General features: G+C 34.1%; 1 protein-coding gene across 5 annotated transcripts in view; it reads left to right on the top strand.

Annotated features, from left to right (window-relative positions):
- Positions 1-20,309, top strand: part of EXOC1 (exocyst complex component 1) — a 61,927-nt gene that overhangs the window by 18,305 nt on the left and 23,313 nt on the right. For all 5 annotated transcript variants that reach the window (XM_042936341.1, XM_042936338.1, XM_042936339.1 and 2 more), the window contains 6 exons: positions 596-783; positions 3,297-3,524; positions 3,743-3,875; positions 4,731-4,840; positions 12,739-12,888; positions 18,331-18,436. In XM_042936341.1, the coding sequence (XP_042792275.1) occupies positions 596-783; positions 3,297-3,524; positions 3,743-3,875; positions 4,731-4,840; positions 12,739-12,888; positions 18,331-18,436 (915 nt within the window). The remainder of the gene's footprint in view (positions 1-595; positions 784-3,296; positions 3,525-3,742; positions 3,876-4,730; positions 4,841-12,738; positions 12,889-18,330; positions 18,437-20,309) is intronic.

Raw genomic sequence — 20,309 nt, 5'->3', positions numbered from 1 at the left:
TCTTTAGAAATTTTATCAATGCATATGAAAATTTTTTAAACAAAGAAAAGGAAAATTCAGTTAATATTTTCAATACCCAAAATGTGAATGCATTTTTCATTTCAATTAAAATTTATTTGAAAAAAAAAAAAACATAATAAGGACAAAAAGAACAGAAGAAAAATGTTACCCAGGGGAAAAAAAGGAAAGGAAATTTTTTTTTATGTGTCCTATATTCATAATCATTGTTTTATTAGTGCAACAACCACCTCACATAGGAAAAATAGATTGGGCACATGTTTTGTTTCTGGTTTTGTATTTATTTTTTTTAGTTTAATTATATTTGGGGAAATTGTACTAAAGCCTGTTCTAACACTTACAAGTGAGTGAATTAGACTGCATGCTTTGTATTTGTTATAATAATTGTTATAGTAAACATTATATTAACATATGCAGTCTTTCATAAAAATAAGAGGGTTTTTTTTAATATTCTAAATCATTTTTTCCTATTTTTCAGCCATTAAATGTGACCTGTGCTTATAACTGACTATAAGTACCATGTTACTGTCCTTCCTACTTTTTTACTACTTAATTTTTTATTTTTACCCTTTTAAAGAATCTGTTCCAAGTGGAGAAAATCAGAGTGTGACAGGAGGTGATGAAGAAGTAGTAGATGTTTACCAAGAGTTAAATGCAAGAGAAGAGCAGGATATTGAAATAATGATGGAAGGCTGTGAATGTGCAATCTCTAATGCTGAGGCCTTTGCAGAAAGGTTGTCCAGAGAGCTACAGGTGCTAGATGGGGTAAGACTTTTTTACAGTCTGTGAGTGAATGATGTGTAGTGGGTTGAGAAGACTGGGGATGTTCAAATTCTACTGCCTTAGTACTTAAGCCTTTATAATGTGATTATTGCCATCTTTCTCTGTAAGCCCATTACCAGATGCCATGTGTCTCACTGTTCTTGTTCAAAAGACAGAAGCATTCCTATTAGTCAGGCTAGTGAAGGTAGTTGGCTGAGGTTCAGGATTTGGGGGTGGCTCTTGACATGAAGTGATGGAAGTAAAAAGTAGCCAACCAGAAACAACTTGGGGGTTGCTTCCCCCCAGTCTCTGAAACACCACAGAACAGTCCAGTGCAAAAGAGTAGCATTTTTGTGGTTTGGAAAAAAAATAGGTACAAATTAGAAATAGAAAAATTAGGGGCACATGGGTGGCTCAGTCGGTTGAGCATCGGACTTCAGCTCAGGTCATGATCTCACAGTTCACGAGTTCAAGCCTCGCATCAGGCTCTGTGCTGACAGCTCAGAGCCTGGATGGAGCCTGCTTTGGATTCTGTGTCTCTGCTGCCACTCATGTTCTCTCTCAAAAATAAATAAACATTAAAAAAAAAATAGAAAAATTAGGTTAAGATAAATCATTTCATTTACCCAAAAGGAGCAGAATAAGTGTAGTGAAAACAAGAGAGCCAGGGAAAAAGGGTGTTTGGCTGCTCTGCTAAAATGTTTTAGGATAGCTCTTTTTAATTTGCATGCATGGTTTCTGAGTCAATAAACTAAATGCGCATCTTTAGAAAGTAAGGAGCTAAAAGATATAGCTAAAAATAACACCACTAATGTGAGAAAAATCTAACAGAAGACCATGTGGTATTTTTTGTTTTGTGTACACAAAGTAAGCATTTAAGAAAAACCCTCAGAGAATGAGGAATATTTTAAAAGCTTAAAGAATTTGGGCATTTTATATATGAAAGGTACAAAATTTATGAGATTACATGAATAGTCCAAGTTTATAAAATTCACTTGAAGCAAAGCCTAGAAGAAACTTCAAGATGTTAAAGTGGAAATTGTCCTGGACAGGTTCAAGCCCCAGGTCTGCTACTTAAGAGATATATTCGATGGCTCTGTACTCTGCTGACTCTTACAGTTGGGCTGTACTTATAGTTGAATTATCATGAATAGCTTATAAAATAATATGTGTGAAATTACAACATATCAACTGTGGAATGAAATTCTTTTCATCCTTGTCCAAGTTTTTTGCTCATACCATGTTACCTGCTTTCTTAATGTGGCTTGGTGGTTTATGTTTTTTCTTTTTTTTTCTTTTTGTAATGTTTGTTTATTTTTGAGAGACAGAACATGAGTGGGGAAGGGGCAGAGAGAGAGAGGGAGACACAGAATCCGAAGCAGGCTCCAGTCTCTGAGCTGTCAGCACAGAGCCCAACGCAGGCCTCAAACTCACAAGCCGTGAGATTATGACCTGAGCCGAAGTTGGACGCTTAAACTGACAGAGCCACCCAGGCGCCCCTGGGTTTTATTTTCTAATTAATATTGCATATATGTTCCAAGTTATCATATTGTTTCCAATTTTATTTTGGATTTGACAGCTTCCATATTTCAAGAAATTTAGAATCAATTAGTCAGAATCACTTAGAAAACAATGATAAGGGGATGGTGGTTTGTTATTGTTTTGCCCAGGGAAAAAAATATACAGTAGTTGCAAATGAAAGAGAAAAGAGGGGCGCCTGGGTGGCTCAGTCAGTCAAGCAGCCCACTTCAGCTCAGGTCATGATCTCACAGCTCGAAGGCTCATGAGTTCAAGCCCCACGTTGGGCTCTGTGCTGACACCTCAGAGCCTGGAGCCTGCTTCCGATTCTGTGTCTCCCTCTCTCTCTCTGCCCCTCCCCTGCTTGCTCTCTGGCTCTCTGTCTCTCTCAAAAATAAATAAACATTTTTAAAAAATTTAAAAAAAAAAGAAAGAGAAAAGAAAGACGATAGAAGGAGCTATCTTATGGATATATAGTCTCTGGTCATGTGGTCTTATGGTTGTGGCTCTTCCACATTCTGTAAGTACTAATTGTACTATAGTTATAGATTAGTTCTGTGTATCCTCCAAAGACTGGTATACCACTGCTACCCTCTTGACCAAGGTATTACACAGGTGATTATGCTTTTTTTTTTTTTTAGCATTTTACAAAAATGTTAAGAAGTATAAAAAATTTAGCTAGTGGAATTGGAAGAAGTGTCAGAACTGGGAATATATCAGCACTGATGATACATTGTGGGACAGAACCCTACTTGTGAAATCTGGGGAAGTATAAAATACTGAGGCATGGTTCCTAACCTTGATAGAGAGGCAAGTGTATCTTCTTGAAATACTGTGTAAAACGTAGAACATAAACTTAAAGTGATAAACTAAAATAAATGCATAGATATATACCAATCTGTGTTACTCAGTTGTCAAAGGGATTTAGAAATATTTCATCTTAACGCTTCTTTTATACGTTCAAATAATAAGAGTTACTTTTGTTTTTCACTTTGTAGGCTAACATCCAATCAATCATGGCCTCTGAAAAGCAAGTGAACATCCTGATGAAGTTGCTGGATGAGGCTTTAAAGGAGGTAGATCAGATTGAATTGAAACTGAGCAGTTATGAGGAAATGCTCCAAAGCGTAAAAGAACAAATGGATCAGATCTCTGAAAGCAACCACCTAATTCATCTTAGTAACACTAATAATGTAAAACTCCTGTCTGAAATAGAGTTTCTGGTGGTAAGTATGTTTGTAGATTGCCACCACCAACAAAACAAAAAATCTAATGATAATATATAAAACCCATTTGTAAAAATTTTCTAATTTCTGATTTCTAATTTCCTTATGAGAATAGGATTTAAAATAATTCCAAAGACTTTATGATAGGATTGAATAGCATCTTACCTATAAATTTCCCAAAATTACATGTGCAGATGGTACATTTATATATATTCCAGAACCACATGGACTTGGCCAAAGGTCATATAAAGGCCCTTCAGGAAGGAGATCTTGCTTCCTCCAGAGGCATTGAGGCCTGCACCAATGCCGCAGATGCCCTTCTACAGTGCATGAATGTAGCTCTTCGACCAGGTAATGTTCATTAGAAATGACAAAATCTGACCAAGAATCTGAGACTAAGCCTGTAACTTGGTATAAAGTTTTGACAAGAAATACACGAGGCAAGTGGTTTAGGGTGACTTTAGTATTAGCTCCTCAAACAAGCTTCCCTTATTTCCAAATATGTTTCTGTTGGTACGAAAAACTTTTTCATTTCAGTTCCTCTGACCATCAAGGACTCTAGTTAACACATGATTTTTCTTTAGTACAGTCTGTAGAAGCTAGCACAAAGTAGATACTTTGATTAGACCAGAGAGCATGAGGTTTTGCTAAACCAGTGGCTCCAAAACTTCAGTTTGCCTCAGAATCATGGAGAGGGCTTGTTAAAACACATATTACCAGGCCTCACCCCCAGATTCAGTAAGTCTCGGCGAAAGCCCTAGATTCCACATTTCCAACAGTTCCCCGATGATGCTTGGAGAACCACTGTGTTATATTTTTTTCTCTTGCTTTTCTTTATAAAGCATACAAATAAACCAATAAAACTTTGGGTTCTTCAAAACTGCAATTCAGATACTATTATAAATGTGTTCATTGATGGGGCACCTGGGGCTCAGTTGGTTGAGCGTCCCACTCTTTGGGCTCATGTCATGATTCCAGAGTCATGAGATCAGGCCCCACGTCGGGCTCTGCACCAAGCATGGAGCCTACCTAAGATTCTCTCTCTTTCCCTCTGCCCCTCTCCCCAGCTCACACTTGAGCTGTCTCTCTTTCTCTCTCTCTAAAATAAAAAAAAATTTTTTAAGAAAATTTTTAAAAAATGTATTCATTGAAGATCAGAGAAATCTTTTTACACATTAAATCAGTCAAGAAATATTCTGATTTCAGGCCATGACATGCTCCTGGCAGTCAAACAGCAACAGCAGCGTTTCAGTGATTTGCGAGAGCATTTTGCCCGGAGACTGGCCAGTCACCTCAACAATGTTTTTGTTCAACAGGTAATTTTATTTTATTATTAAAACTGGCATGTTTCTGTAGCTACTTAATATATTACCTTAAACTTAAATTTCCACAAAAATATAATGTGTTTAATTGGGATCACAGTATAATCCTTCACAGTTTTATTTGATTTAAGATTTTTAAATAAGACTTTTAAGTATTTGCTCATAGAAGTACATTGGGCCTCAACTGCCTCCTTAGGTAGACAGTCTAGTTCCTTCAGCTAAAACTTTCTGATTCTAGAAATCAAATGACAATGCTTACTTGTTACATATACATTTAAATGTTCTTATTTATAAAAATAAGTCCAAACTTATATGTTTACTGCTTGGCCTATTTTATTTTTTAATATTTTGAGGTGAGAACCAGGACTTGATTTGGTAGTTTAAATGTTTCATTGGCTCTATGTATTTATATATATGAGGAAAATGACTATAGCTCAGTTGTAAATTCCATTTGATTTAATTTTTATATGAAAAAGGAGGTTATAATTAAGGTTGTGGCAATAATACTACTTTTAATAATATTAAGAGTACCTTAAAGGGATTTGAACAGAGGGTATTTTAATCTGCCATAATAAAATAGGTTTCTTATGTTTTTCATCTCTTATTAGGGTTATTAGACAAAAAAAAAAAATTAGAGAAATTTTGTTTGTCAAGAAATGCTGTCTGAAACATTGTATTCTTATTTTGTTTTCACTTTGCAGTATTCTAAAACAATTGTATTTACTATATTTTATTTCCAATTAGTTTACTCAGGCCCTCCTTCAACTCTATAACAGGTCCTACTTTCTTTCGGTGCCTGTGAGTACATCAAATTTGGCTCAAGCTTCTCTGATTCTTTTTTTTTTTTTTCCTCTAAAGTTTGCTAAACTTAACAGCAGCAGAATCTTTATAGATTATAACTTTACTGACTTAAGCTGCCTGTTAACCATATTTATAGCAGGTTTTTCATGTCCCACAGTCAAAAGTTTATTTTGGCCAAAAAGGCATTTAATCTCATTCTGCTTGCCTTTCTTCCTGTCATTCTTTCACTCATTCACTCCTTCATTTATTTAGAAATCATTTACCAGGTGATTGGGATGCATACCAGGCATCTACTTGGGATAGACAAGAGGCTAATCCTGTCCCAGAGTAGCTCACAGTCTAGGGAAGGGAGATACACATATACTCAGGTAGGGTAAATGTCCTCATAGCAGTAACATATGCAAACATAAAGGAAGACCTCCTAGCTAAGCATGTGAGGGAAATATTGGGGAAGACTCTCTTAACATTTCATTTGACCTGAAAAGTATCAAGAAAAAAGTAAATCCAGAAGTCACATAGTAAATACTAATCACATTTTTCTTACATTAGTATTTCAGTAATACCTATTTCTGCACAATTCCATAGTTTTTAAAAATGACATTGTTGATAGTGATGTTATCCACATTTGTAGATGGTATTGGAAATACCAGTAGGTAAACAGTAGTCCTTTCTACACCCTTAATTGTTTGTTGTAACATGCAGTTATTTATGATTTTGCCTCCTTGCCTTATAAACTAATGGCTTTGTTTAATATGAATGCTTCCAGTTCTGAAAATCTAATGTGTATTGTTATATGTGAGTGATGCATGTTGAAAAAAACAGAATGTTGCAACCACCTGGGATATGCTGAAGAAAGTGGAGGAGGAGGATGTCCCAAGTATAGAAAAGAGACTTTCTGTGTGTTGAATTCAGTGCATCAGGTCACCTAGCAAAAGAGTTGGGAAGTGGGTATCTCTATTCCTAGTTGTAGAACAAACTAACTGGGAAAATTTGATTACCATATTATAGTACATTTCTTTGTCAATCACCAGGTTTTCACTATGTGCCTATTAAATACTTGCTGAAGTCCACATGTAAGAATAAGAAATGGCTCCTAAACTCGAGATGTTTATAAGGAGTCATTAAGACTAATGTACTTAAAGCTCTATAGCAATGCGTATATTAAATTGCTAATTGTATGACTACATATACATAGTTTGTGTATGTGTGTGTGTCTGTGTGTATATATACATATGTATATATACGTATATATGTGTGTGCATATATATATATACATATATATATATATATACATATATATATATATATATATATATGTGTGCTAAAGTTTTAATCAAAAGTGAGGTTACTGAGAATTTAGTCAGATATGACATCATGGATAAGACAACACTTGAACAGAGTCTGTGCAGTGAAGTTTTTGGCAAATGTGTATATATTCAACATGTGTAACTTCTGTACAGAAGAATACAATAATCTGTTGATCACATGACAGTAATATAAGATCATTGATTTCCAGTCTTTTTAAAATTCATGCATCAGTAAAATTTAAAAAAATAAAACTTGGAGATTTATCAAGTCACCGATTTTTAATTTTACCAAGTAAATACTTTTAAAAAGAAATCCTGACACCCACTTTCACTATCTTTTTATCTTGGCACTAAAAAAAAGACTATGATTTCAGACTTCTAAAATGAATACATTTCCCTTTATGAGAAACTCTCTTCTATCCTTTTGTTTCTTAGTGTTGTAGGCCAGTGAAAAGCATCTGCGCATCTGGGAATCATTGATCCAGAGGATTCTATCTGTGATGCAACTTTCGTATTAGTACTATCCACATGGCTGTATTTTAATGAAACTTGAAATGTTATTCTCTTCTTACTATATATACATATATAGTCATATTTTTAACAACTAACTAGATTCTTTTGGCTCTTCTAGATCTTACACACTCAGCTTCCATTGAAATTATAGACTCTTACCCATAATTTTTACATTTACTAGGGATTTGTGTATTAAGATATTCAACTAGCGAATTAGGTCAGTTACACTAATTAGGATTTTGATATTGAAAAACAGGCAATCAAATTAAGGCTAGTGAAATTGAGGAAATAGTTGCATCAAATGTATGTCCTTTAAAAAATTCTTTTGGTTGTTTTTTGAAATATTTGGCTTGAAAGGATAAGTGCTCTCTGCTCTTCTTTGTCCCCTTTGGGTCCACAGAGACGTCATAATTGTGTACATTGTCTTTTGCAATAGGGTGAGAAATGATTATGCACTGAACTAAAAGTACAATCAGGAAAGAGGCTCCTGGTGGCACAGTCGGTTAGGCTCAGATCTCTGCTCAGATCATGATCTCATGGTTCGTGAGTTTGAGCCCTGCATTGGGCTCTGCACTGACGGTGTGGAGCCTGGTTGGGGTTCTTTCTTTCTCTCTGCCTCTCTCCCGCTTGTGCTCTCTCTCTCTCTCTCACCTCTCTAAAAGTAAATAAATAAACTTAAAAAAAAATTTTATAAGTACAACCAGAAAAACTGAAGTTGTGAGGGGTTTGCTATATGCTTAAGTTTGGGAATTTTTCTTCCAACATGTATTTCTAGAAACATCATAATGCTAAAATAAAGCCTGTAAAATATATCACCAATATTCAATTCATTTTATAAAAATTGTTCCCTTAAACATGTTTCTTCTCAATTTTCTAAACATGGGTTAATGATCTATAGTTAAAAGCTTAGAAAGAATTATGATTATTTAAGATCAGTTTTTGTGGTATTTGTTGGAACTTTGTTCAGATTTTTTTTTCTTTGAGAAAACAAAAATAAACATGCCATAACACAGAAAGAAAGAGTTCCCAAATCTTGAAAATTTATTCAACACTTAACTTGAGTGTATCATTTCTGTTTGAAAGTCAGTATAGTAAGTGGTTAAGAGGAGGACGGTGGAGCCAAACTTTCTATATTCAAAACCCTGACTTTGCTACCTCCTAGTGGGCTGACCTTGGGCAAGTTAATTAACCTCTTTGTGCCACAAATTCCAGTAACATATACACTAATGAAAATTTATGATGTGCTAGGTTTTTAGAAAATATGTTTGTCTTAGATTAATTTGGATAAAGCCTACCATATTATTTTAAAATTTTGTTTATAATAGAGTTTTGGTATTTTTAAATGAGGAGAAAAGTACTTTGCAAGGTTATTATGAACATCAGAATTTGTGTATATATATGTAGAGAGAGAGACAGGGAGAGAGAGAGGGATAGAAACTAGCGTGGTGACAGGCATTCAATAAATTGTTATTGTTACTAACTTATTATTACTTAAAATAAGCAATTTTTAACACTGTCTTCATTTTTTACTGTATAAAGAATATTTTTTGTTTGTTTGAAATTGTATTTTTATTTATATATTTTAAGAAATAAATCACTGGTTTATTTGTATGGGAATATCCAAAATGCTGCACCACTAAAAGCATAGGGCAAAGCAGAGCCTTCCTACCTCCCATTCTTTTTTGTTTTTGTTTTTGTTTTAAGAATAAAGTGGTGCACACATGAGAGTTCTAGAAGTGACAGTTACCTGTATTACTGATTGAATTGAACAGTTTAAAATTTTAATTTACCTATTTTCTGTAGTTATTTTAGAACCATTTTCTCTAAAGTTAAATCTTCCATTAGCACTCACTAATCACATTTAATCTATCTTAATAGTAATAGTTTTGAAGGTAATGATGTTGTCTTCATAGTAGAAGGGAAATTTTCAGGTGATGGTGATCTTAAAATGCTGTTTGCAAAAGAAAGCTGTGAATAGTAATATGTGAAAGAGCTTTGTAAACTGTAAAATCCTCTACAAACATTAATAATTCTCCATTTTTAGGGGAGGGGAAGGTTTTTAAAAATATTTTTTAATGTTTAGTTTTGAGAAAGAGACTGAGGGTGAGTGGGGATGGGCAGAGACAGAGGGAGACACAGAATCTGAAGCAGGCTCCAGGCTTTGAGCTGTCATCACTGAGCCTGACATGGGGCTCAAACCCATGAACCACAAGATCATGACCTGGGCCAAAGACGGATGCTTAACTGACTGAGCCACCCAGGCGCCCCAGGGAGGAGAAGGTTTTTAATTGAAGAACTTTTCCTGACTCTAGATTAGATAATATAATGTAACATGTAATAGCCTAAGTGAACAGTTTTAGGAGAACGTAAACAATGGTTTTGGGGCATCTTGGTGGCTCAGTCAGTTAAGTCTCTGACTCTTGGTTTCAGCTCAGGTCATGATCTTATGGTTTCGTGAATTCAAGCCCTATCTTGGGTGCTGCGCTGACAGCAGGGAGCCTGCTTGGGATGCTTGGGATTCTCTTTCTCTCCCTTTGTCTTTGTCCCTCCCAGACTCATACTGCCTCAAAATAAAATAAACTAAAAAAAATTTTTTTTAAACAAAAACAATAATTTTGAGTCTTGAATCACTGAGAAAAATTAATGAAAAAGATTGTTTTGGATGATAAGAGATGTCTAATATTGTTATTAATAAAGAATTTTAAAAATAAACCTATGGCAACTGTGATGAGAGATGAAGTATAGTCCAGTGATAATAACTGTATATTTTATTTAATATTATTAATTTTGTTCATATTTATTATTAAGTCTTTACTTCACAGAAAACATGTAGATGACCAGGCATTCCAAATATATAGAATAGTTCCATTTTTCAACACTGTAGCTCTTAGTCCACAATGATTCTTTTGGAAAATGTGATTGTTTTATATTCAGTCAGCCATTCAAAAAAGAAGGTTCACACAGGTCCATGATCCCTTATCCAAAACTATTGGGGTCAACTGTCTTTTTAGAATTTTTCAGATTTTAGGAAAGTAATATAGTATATATACTGTATATTACATAACCACTCCAGGAGGGTCTGGAGCTGGGCTCTGTGATTAGGGACACAATAGTCCAACACCAAAAAATATGAATAGTTATTCTAAACAGTATAAACTGCCTCATGTCATTTCAGGTCAGGTTTTGCCATCAAAATAGATTTGACACCAAATTTACACTGAGTTTTCCAAGCTTTTTGTATTTTAGAATTACAGAAAGGGATCGTGGACCTATATACACAGTATACCTTGTATATAATGTCTGTGATAGCTGTGAACTTGTATTGTCTCACCCTTTCTGGTTCTTATTTTGAATTGGTCATCTAGTTTTCTGATAACTTTTCTGCTATCTCTGGTCCAATTTCCTAAGGTAGATATCAATAAGATTAATCTTAGAAATACATAGGGGCACCTGGGTGGCTCAGTTGGTTAAGCAGCCAACTTCCGCTCAGGTCATGATCTCACAGTTGGTGAGTTCCAGCCCTGCATCAGGCACTGTGCTCACAGCTCGGAGCCTGGAGCCTGCTTTGGATTCTGTGTCTCCCTCAGTCTCTGTCCTTCCCCCGCTCACATTCTGCCTCTCTCTCTCTCAAAAATAAACATTAAAAAAAATTTTTAAAGAAATATATTGATCTATGTAGTTTTATATGTAATTTCTATATAATGGGTCCTTATATTTATTTCCATTGTAAGTTGGGGATATAATCTCACAAGAAGAAAATTCTCCAACAGACTGATTTGAAAGCTTTAATGAAGAAGGAACTCAGATAATGATATTTTATTGATGTGTCTTATACTCCTATCTTTCTTATTCTAAAGGTACTTCTCAATTACGAGAGAATTCTTTGTTTCCCTCATCCGGGAATTCTTTCTGGATACTGTGTATTTAAAAGAAGTTGTTTTAAAAAGTCCATAACCACTAAGTTCTTATTTTATGTATATAGTAAAGGAAATAAATTAGATAGAAGAAATCTCTTTTAAAAGAATTTAAATTCAGCCAGTTTATGTCAGCTAGTATAAAACACACATAATTAGGTTTAGGTAACTTTACTAGGAAATGAGTTAACCAATCTAGAACTCAGTCACTGTGTCATTTTAACAGAATGATAACAAATAACTTCTAACAAGGCAAATTAGATCAAGTCAGAATGATGTCAAATAAATCTGTCTTTTTTTCCCCTTTCCTTTTTCTTGGGAACTAATATTTTCAAGGGGAATCAACTCCTTTAATCTTTCAGCTCCCCATCTCTTAGACCCTGGCTTTGAATTCCATGACAAATATTGATCCAATAATCGAGAAAGAGAGCTAGATTGTTTCAAAAGAGGGCTGGAGAGATTTTTATTGTTTTGTTTTATATTTTAGATACCAGTAAATAATCGGCATTTGCAATTTTTGAGTCTGCTTAAAATGATTTTTTAGATATGTTTTTAAAAGAAAATGAAAGTGAGACTCACATGACTAAGGTTCCAATTCTTGCTTTCCTTCCTTGCAACCTGAGCAAATCACGTAACTCTTTAAGTTTCAATTTCCTCTTCTAGAAAATAAGGCTGTTGGATCTGATTATCTTCCAGGTCTGTATTTTTCAAAACAAAGTCAGGATGCATCATCTAAGACTGTTTGATAGCTTACTAATTTATTTATATAAAAGGGTTGTCAAGGTCTTAAAATAAAATCATGGTGTATTTATTTAATTACTAGAAAGATTAAAATTATACTATTATTAAGGATTATCCAGGAAAGCCTAGGATATCATCATCTGTGGTGCTTCCTAGTTCTAAAATTCTGTATCCTCTATGTTTTAACTACTGTTTTTAATATTGTATATTTCTAATAGAAATACCATAGATGTCGACAATTTGTTTTGAATGACTTCCCTATTTATTGTGTTTCTCAATACAGTTGTATTGTGAAGTTTATTTGCTTGGTAAATTGTAAAATGAGATGGTATGGGAGAGAAGAGCTTGATTAAGACATTTATTGTCAATTCTTTAGAAGATGACATGAGTAGTTTATCAGAGTGCCATTCTTGCATGTTTATGACTATTTATGGTGATAGTGTTCAGTAAGCTTACACAGGATGATAATAAAAGACAAGTAAGTACTTGGTTTTTATCTTGCTTTCTATCTTCCTTTGCTTTTCTTTGGCTACATTTGGTCATTTTTTAGAATTTTCAATTACAATATGTTTCTTTGTACTGCCAATATATTTATTTACTTATTTACTCACTCTAGGGTCACGATCAGAGTTCAACTCTTGCTCAGCACTCTGTTGAACTGGCTTTACCCAATCATCATCCATTTCATAGAGACTTGCTTCGATACGCCAAGTTGATGGAGTGGCTGAAGAGTACAGATTATGGAAAATATGAGGGACTAACAAAGGTATGAATTTGATATCAATTACTCACCGATTAGGGAGCATAATCTTCTAGAATCAAGAGGTCATGTATTCAGCTCCCCACGTGACATTTGAAGTATTAGTCGTGAAACAGAAAATAATTGAATTTCTGAGTGCTCATTTGACAAGGCAGAACATTTATTTCATTTCTTGGGTAAAGAAGAGCTAAATTTCTAACTCCAGTTTAATATAGTAGTATGTGGTACTGTGGCCTTAAATTTCAGTTTAGTTAAATACAGTAATTATTTCCTGAGTGTCTTTATATGCAATATAGAGAATATGAAGATGTCTAAGTGTGGCATTGCCCTCTAGGAGTTGATAATGTGTTTGATTAAGCAAGTGCAGGTTGCCTCTTTATGAAGCAAGCGTATCACTATTCCAGGCACACAGGGCCTAACCAGCAAGCCCTACTTCTGAAGAACCTTGTATCTGACTGGGAAGAGCAATTATACTTAAAACAATCAGCCAAAAATTAAGTGCCAAACTGAAAATGAGTTTAGAGAAGAGAAATCCGTGTCCTAAAGCCGTGGAGGAAAACTTCACGGCAGATACTGGATTTGAATTGAGTTTTTAAATAGTGAGTGGAATTAGATAAACCAAAAAAAAAGAGGAAGGGCATTCCAGGGACGGGGAGCATGCAGACAAAGGTGGGAAAATAGGACTTTTTTAGGGCAATGAGGATGCAAGCCCATCTGAAGTAGAAATTTCATATTCTGGGGCAGAGAGAAATTATGTTGAAAAAGATAAGCCATGAGACATAAGACCTAACAGCATTCCTCATACATGGGGAAAGACTAGGTGAGGCAAATTAATTAAGAACCTAATGTAATAATTCAGATGAAATCCAAATCAGGAAGATAGTGGTAGGAATAGAGAATATAAACCAAAAGAAAGACTCCAAGGTTGGAAGAAACAGGATGATGCCAAACTTTTCTAGGTTTGGAAACTGAAAGAACAATACTATTAACCTCAGCAATTGGAGAAGATGAGTCACTTCATTCACATATGAATTGAGCACCTGCTTTTTTGTTAAGTAAGTGCTAGAGATACAGCACTGAAGGAACCAGGCAAATGTTTGCCTTCTCATAGCGCATGTTCTGGTAGAGAAAGACTGGCAAAAAAGCTAGTTGTATATTAGAAGGTACCGTTGAGTGTTCTGGAGAAAATAAAGCAGGGAATGCCGGGACTGGGGCAGGTGTAGTTTTAAATAAGGCATCGAGAAGGTGATATTTGAGCATAGATTTTAAAAATAAGCAAGGGTGAGTGGCACCTGGGTGGCTCAGTCAATTAGGCGTCTGACTCTTGATGTCAGCTCAGGTCTTGATGTCAGGTTCATGAGTTCAACCCCACATTGGGCTTGATGCTAGGCATGGAGCCTACTTTAAAAAAAAATTTTTTTTTTAAATTAAAAAAAAAAAAAAAAGCAAGGGTGAGGGGCGCCTGGCACCTGGCTGTCTCAGTCAGTGCAGCATAAGACTATTGATCTCAGGGTTGTTCAAGCCCCGTGTTGGGTGTAGAGATTATTTTAAAACTCTTAAAAAAAAAAATAAGCAGGGGTGAATAGTGGGAGTTTCTTGAGGAAGGCTTTCCAGGCACAGTACAGGTATCCTATGGTAAGAGCATGCCTGATATACTGGAGGAGCAATGAGGAGGCCAGTATAGTTGGAGTACAAAGGGCCAGAGACAGGACCTTAGAAGAAGAATGGAGAGAGGTAAAGCAGGGTGGGACAGACAGGAAGGGACTGTGTACATTGGTAAGGATTTGGCTTTTACTATGCAGGAGATGGGGGAGGGACTTTGGGTGGGCTTTGAGCAGTAGAAATACATGATCTAATTTAACTTTAATAAATGGCCATTGTGGCAGGAAGCCATGGATGCAATACTTTTCTGGCATTTCTGCTGTGACCTTTAGTATTGAAATTAACCATGTGACTTAGGGAGCTAAAAAATTGCTACCTAATTCAAATATATAAATAGCCATATTTATATGTCAGATATAATAGCAGTTTACCTAAAATTCTAAAAATACCTTGAAAAACAAGTAAAATATTTTATATGTTTTTATGAATTTGGAGTTCAAAACAATAAATTTAAGTAAGGTAGAAGCTATTTTAATAGTTAGTAATAATTTAATTATGTGGACAACATGATCTTAAAAGATGTTCTTGAGTTGGAAAGAGTAATGTGTTGTTTCTTGAAGTGAAAACAAAAATATTGAGATTGTTCATATAAAGTCTCTTCCCCTCAACCCATGTGCTTACGACCAAACATTTCCTAACAGAAGTTAGCTAGCAAAATCATCTTATTTTTGCTAGTTTTGCTTGCAGAAATTTTTCCTAGTTTTATTCAAAAAGTGGTGCTCTCTTTTAGAGTGTTTTATAATGAAGATTATTCTTTCTTAGGAAATTAATATTTATACACAAACCCATTTTATCTTCCTACTTACTGAAATAATTATTACAACTTCCTCTAGTCTCAGGTTCATGCTTTGTGAGAAGGCAGTGGAGTAGGTAGAAATTGATTAGAACTATGATGATAAGAAAAAAGCAGTTGGTACAGTCCTACCAGTATATCAGTATGAACACATTTGGCAATAGGACATTCTTGTAAATCAATCTTTATGTATTTTCTCTTCAAAGTGCCTTTGCTCATTTAAAGTAAGATCTGACTCCCCTTCTAAACTGAGATCATAAGAAAGGGGACATAAACCTTGGTAAAAAAAAAAATAATACTTTTAAACTATAGTTTTAAAAATGCTTTTCAAAGAGACTATGAATATTCTAAGGTATGTATGTACATCTTATCTGGCTAGCTATTTTAGGTAAGATTATTTTTGTTCCTCAGAATTAGTCTTTTAAGTGTTCTGCAACTCTACTGTTGTGTTATATTTTGTTTTGTTTTGTTTTCATTCAACAGAATTCTGATTTGGAGATATCTTAAAGAAAAGTATTTACAGTACTGGAATTCTTTGCCTTTTGAAGTTTTAGGAGGATTAATATTTTGAATAATTAAACATTATTATATCTCCTTAAGAGTTTTGTGCCAACAAGTGCTTTGTCCCCTAGTCAATATTCAAATAAGTAAAGTAATCAATAAGCTTTTTGCCTAATTGTGTTCTCAGTGAGTATTATTGCCCTATCTTTATATATAATGTAGTATTCATGAATGTAATTTAAATGAAGAAACAAGACAATAGCCAACCTGGCAATGATTTATGGAATCATTCTCTCCTCACAGTATATTTTTGATTGACAATATTAATGAGCTTTTTTAAATGAAATTGACTTATTTCCCAGGAATGTTATTTGATCCTGTGGTTTGAACTTTTGACAGACTGTATTTTACCTCATAATCTAATTCGGTTGCTGAAGGGTTATCGCAACCAGGATTTTATTAAAAAGGAAGAAGGAAGAGAGGAATGAAAGAAGGAGGGAGAGAAAGAAGGAAACAGACAAACCAGTGCTTCTTTAATAAGAAATAATAATTAAATCCAGATACTGTTTGCACTTGGTTGGGTGTCCGCAGCTCACACTTTTTGGCAGGAACAAAAAAAGCCTGTTTCACATTCTTTAAGGGATAAGAATCACAAGGCACTGCCCCAGCTCTACTTATGACTGAGTCTAAGGATAGCCCTGATTTTTGGTATACATAATTAGAGCTTATGGAAACTATCTCAGCTGCTCGGATTCCTTCCTCCCCAGGACTCTGGCCCCTATCTGTGCTCTGAGTTATTCATGTGGGGCGATTAATATTAGAGATGGTCTATCCATGCTTGGGTAGGAAATGAGCTCTGCTCTCCTAATAATCTCCTGGGGTTCACAGTCAGTCTTGAAGATCCTCAGACATCTTCTCTCAACCTCCGTTCTACATTTGTGGAATTTACCTTTTGGTGTAAAGAGAAGGTAAAATATAGAGACCTCTGTAAGACTACAGTCAGCACAACATAAAGTTGAAGAGACTGCCTGAGACAACAGTATTTAAACTCATGACAGTTAACTTTAAGGTGCTATATACAAGGTGCTAAGAGGCACCTCACGAGAGACTTCCTTCAGAATTTGGTAAATGAATGAACTGATGGTCACACCTGTCTGTGGCCTTTCCCACCAATGAGTTCTGTTACATACTTGGAAAAAAGGTATCGAGTCATTAGAGTTGCATTAGGAAAGGGGATGATTTTCAATAGTCTGTTCTTGTCACTATTTTCTAGATACCAGAGGAGCTGTTTTGAAATTGTTTAAATTGCTTGGGTAGTAATGTGTACTTTAAGCAATTTGGATATTGGAATGCAGTCTGTTATGTTGAGTTATTTAAGTAGAAGCCACTGATGAAGATTTTACAAATTGTGTGAAGCTAATTTCCCATTTGTCAACTATTTACTGATTTGCAGTGATCAAGATTTTTATGAGAATTTAAAATTGAAAAAAATGAGACATTGAAAAAGTGTGACAGCCCAATGAAATAGGAATTAATTTTAGGTATATTTTAATTTACATTTTTAATTTTTTTTTTATTTTTTAAAGCTTTATTTATTTGAGAGAGAGAGAGAGAGAGAGAGAGCATGGGCAGAGGAGAGGGAGAGAGAGAATCTCAGGCAGGCTCCATGCTCAGCAACACAGAGCTGATGTGGGGCTTGATCCTGTGACGCTGGGATCATGACCTGAAATCAAGAGTTGGACACTTAACCGACAGAGCCACCCAGGTGCCCCAGTTTACATTTGTTTTTAAATTTATGCAAAGATCATGGGAAAGACTTGCCCATTTGACTAAGTTTTAGTGCAGAGACTTTGTGAGAAATATATATGGCCTACAAATTGAAAAAAGCAGGATCTATATACTATGTTTCATCCAAATACTATTTTATAAGGATAATATAAGCTTATAATATTTTATAAGCAATGTAAACCTACTCTAAAACTGAATGTATTAATTTGAAATAATAAAGGAAGCTGAAGCTTAGATTCCCTGATAAATTTAAAAGAATAGCCAAGTATAGATTTTCTGCCATGGATTTATTTAAATTTAGTCCACTGTATATGCATTTAATTTAGGACTTGGAAAATATATGGTCTCCCACTGTTGAAGAATCCTTCCTGAAAGCCTAAAATATTCTTATATCCTAATAAGCAGATATGATGAAGAAATGAGTTTGAATGCTAAATTATAGATGTTTCCATTTGAGCTAGAATAAATCAAATTTGTTTTTAAAAAATAAATTTTTTGTGAAAACTATAACATGTGCTAATTAGAATTAAATTAGTTATATTTAATTTATACTTATTATAATTTTTATAATTTATAATTTATTATAATAATTATAATTATTATAATTAAAAATTATTTATATTTTAATTTATAATTAAATTAATTATGTATGTGTATATACATATATTTTTTTAATAAGAAGTACCTGTTACTTTTATTTTAAGAATTACATGGATTATTTATCACGACTGTATGAGAGAGAAATTAAAGATTTCTTTGAAGTTGCAAAGATCAAGATGACTGGCACAACTAAAGAAAGCAAGAAGTTTGGTAAGCTAAAGTGTTTTATTTATGACAAATAATTATAAGACTTCTTGAGCATAGTGAAAGAAGATATGGTAGAATTGACGAAAAAGTAAGTCTAATGTGTTGGTTTGATTTATAGATATTTCACAGAACAAATATTTATATCTGTAAATATGGTTTTTACTAAAATTCTGTAGTATATGACTGACAGCATTTGTGTATTCATGCCATAAATGAAAGCTTCTATTCATAGATAGCAGTTGACCAGAAAATGAAGTGTGATCTGGTAGAGAAAGTAGGAGGCTAAGAGACACACCTTGAGAGTTCAGTTTCTTACTTCCTAAAAGACCTTTTGTAACAGTTGGGGCAAATCATTGATCTCTAAGTCATTGCTCTTTACAGGGAAATGAAAGTGATTCCTGGCTTCTTACTTCTCACTGGCTATTTTGAATCAAAAAGAAAGTTTGTTTTCTCCCCCCATCAAGGGGCTATAAAACCTTACTCAAATTTCTCCTATGGTTATACCTTATTTTCCCAAAGAGATATTTCTCAAGCATGTTGTTTTTTGTTGCTTCTAAATATGTTAAGTGGACAGAAACATGTTTGAAAGGATAACCAGTGAAAGTATCAAGTTGCGAGGAAGGTGATTTGCTGAGGCCACATTCTGCTCTTGCATGTACCCATCTCTGGAGTTCCTTTTGGATGGAGTTCTGTGCCTATTCAAGTCAAAACCTGGCCTTAAATGGCTACAATGTGTACTCAGTGTGTCTGCATAGTTCCCCTTTAGAATAATGAGTTTAGCATTTGCTTGTTGAAAGGAGCCTATGCCCTAAGCAACTTCTGGTAAACAGGAGACAGGATTGAAATTGATAGCACATCTTTCCATTCTTTTCTTTAGGACAGAGAAGACTGTCTTTAGTGGGTAATTATCTGGTAATTCGTTGTTGTTGTTTTTAACACTAATATATTGATTATACTAGTCCAGACTTTTGAAATGTTTTGAATCTGTGTACAAATATGTTATACTTAGGTAAAGATACTGATGAGAATCTTGGGACAATAGGCTTTTGGAAACAGAAATGCTAACTCATCCTAAAGGTTAATTGTTCTTAAACAGCAGTGTGTTTATATCCTTGTTAATGTTTCACTGTGGATATGTTATGCTTTTTTTTTTAGTAAGCAGCATATTAATTCAGTTACATGTTTAATGTTTTCATTTAGTATATTTGTCACCACTTGTTAGTGAACCATTTTATTTTGAGAGAATTCTTCTACAGTTATATGAAAACAGGAGGCAAAAGGGAAATCTTTCTAAAATTATCTCTTTAGGAGGTCATTAATCCCAGTATCATAATAGTTTATAAAGCCTAAGATTCACACTGAAATAAATGACATAATAAAAATATAATTTAAATCAAGTATAATAGTATCTTAATGGTTTCATTGCATTAACTTGAAAATTAATTTTTTTTTACTCCTAAGAAGTTCTTAAATTATCTTGTTTAAAATATTTTTAAATTAGAAGTTTAGAAGGCACTTTTATAATTTTAAAACATCATTACAATTATATCTCTTCTTATGTATCAAATTATAACAGGAGAGTAATTTGTGATGGTTGATGGTACCAGAAAATTAGTTTCAGTGATTTTGATGTCATTAGCTACAAGAGAAGATAAACTAAATAATAAATAATTCAGATGACAAGTTAAATACAGATGACTTAAGAAATTCTAAATAAGGTAGAATGAAATTTTTTAAAGTGCCTTTTCAATGATTCAAATTATGTTTAAATCAATTTTTTTTAAATTTTTTTTTTAACGTTTATTTATTTTTGAAACAGCGAGAGACAGAGCATGAACAGGGGAGGGGCAGAGAGAGAGAGAGACACAGAATCTGA

Source organism: Panthera leo, chromosome B1 (assembly GCF_018350215.1).
Source record: "Panthera leo isolate Ple1 chromosome B1, P.leo_Ple1_pat1.1, whole genome shotgun sequence".
Classification (NCBI taxonomy): domain Eukaryota; kingdom Metazoa; phylum Chordata; class Mammalia; order Carnivora; family Felidae; genus Panthera; species Panthera leo.
This window is presented reverse-complemented; position numbering and strand designations above follow the sequence as displayed.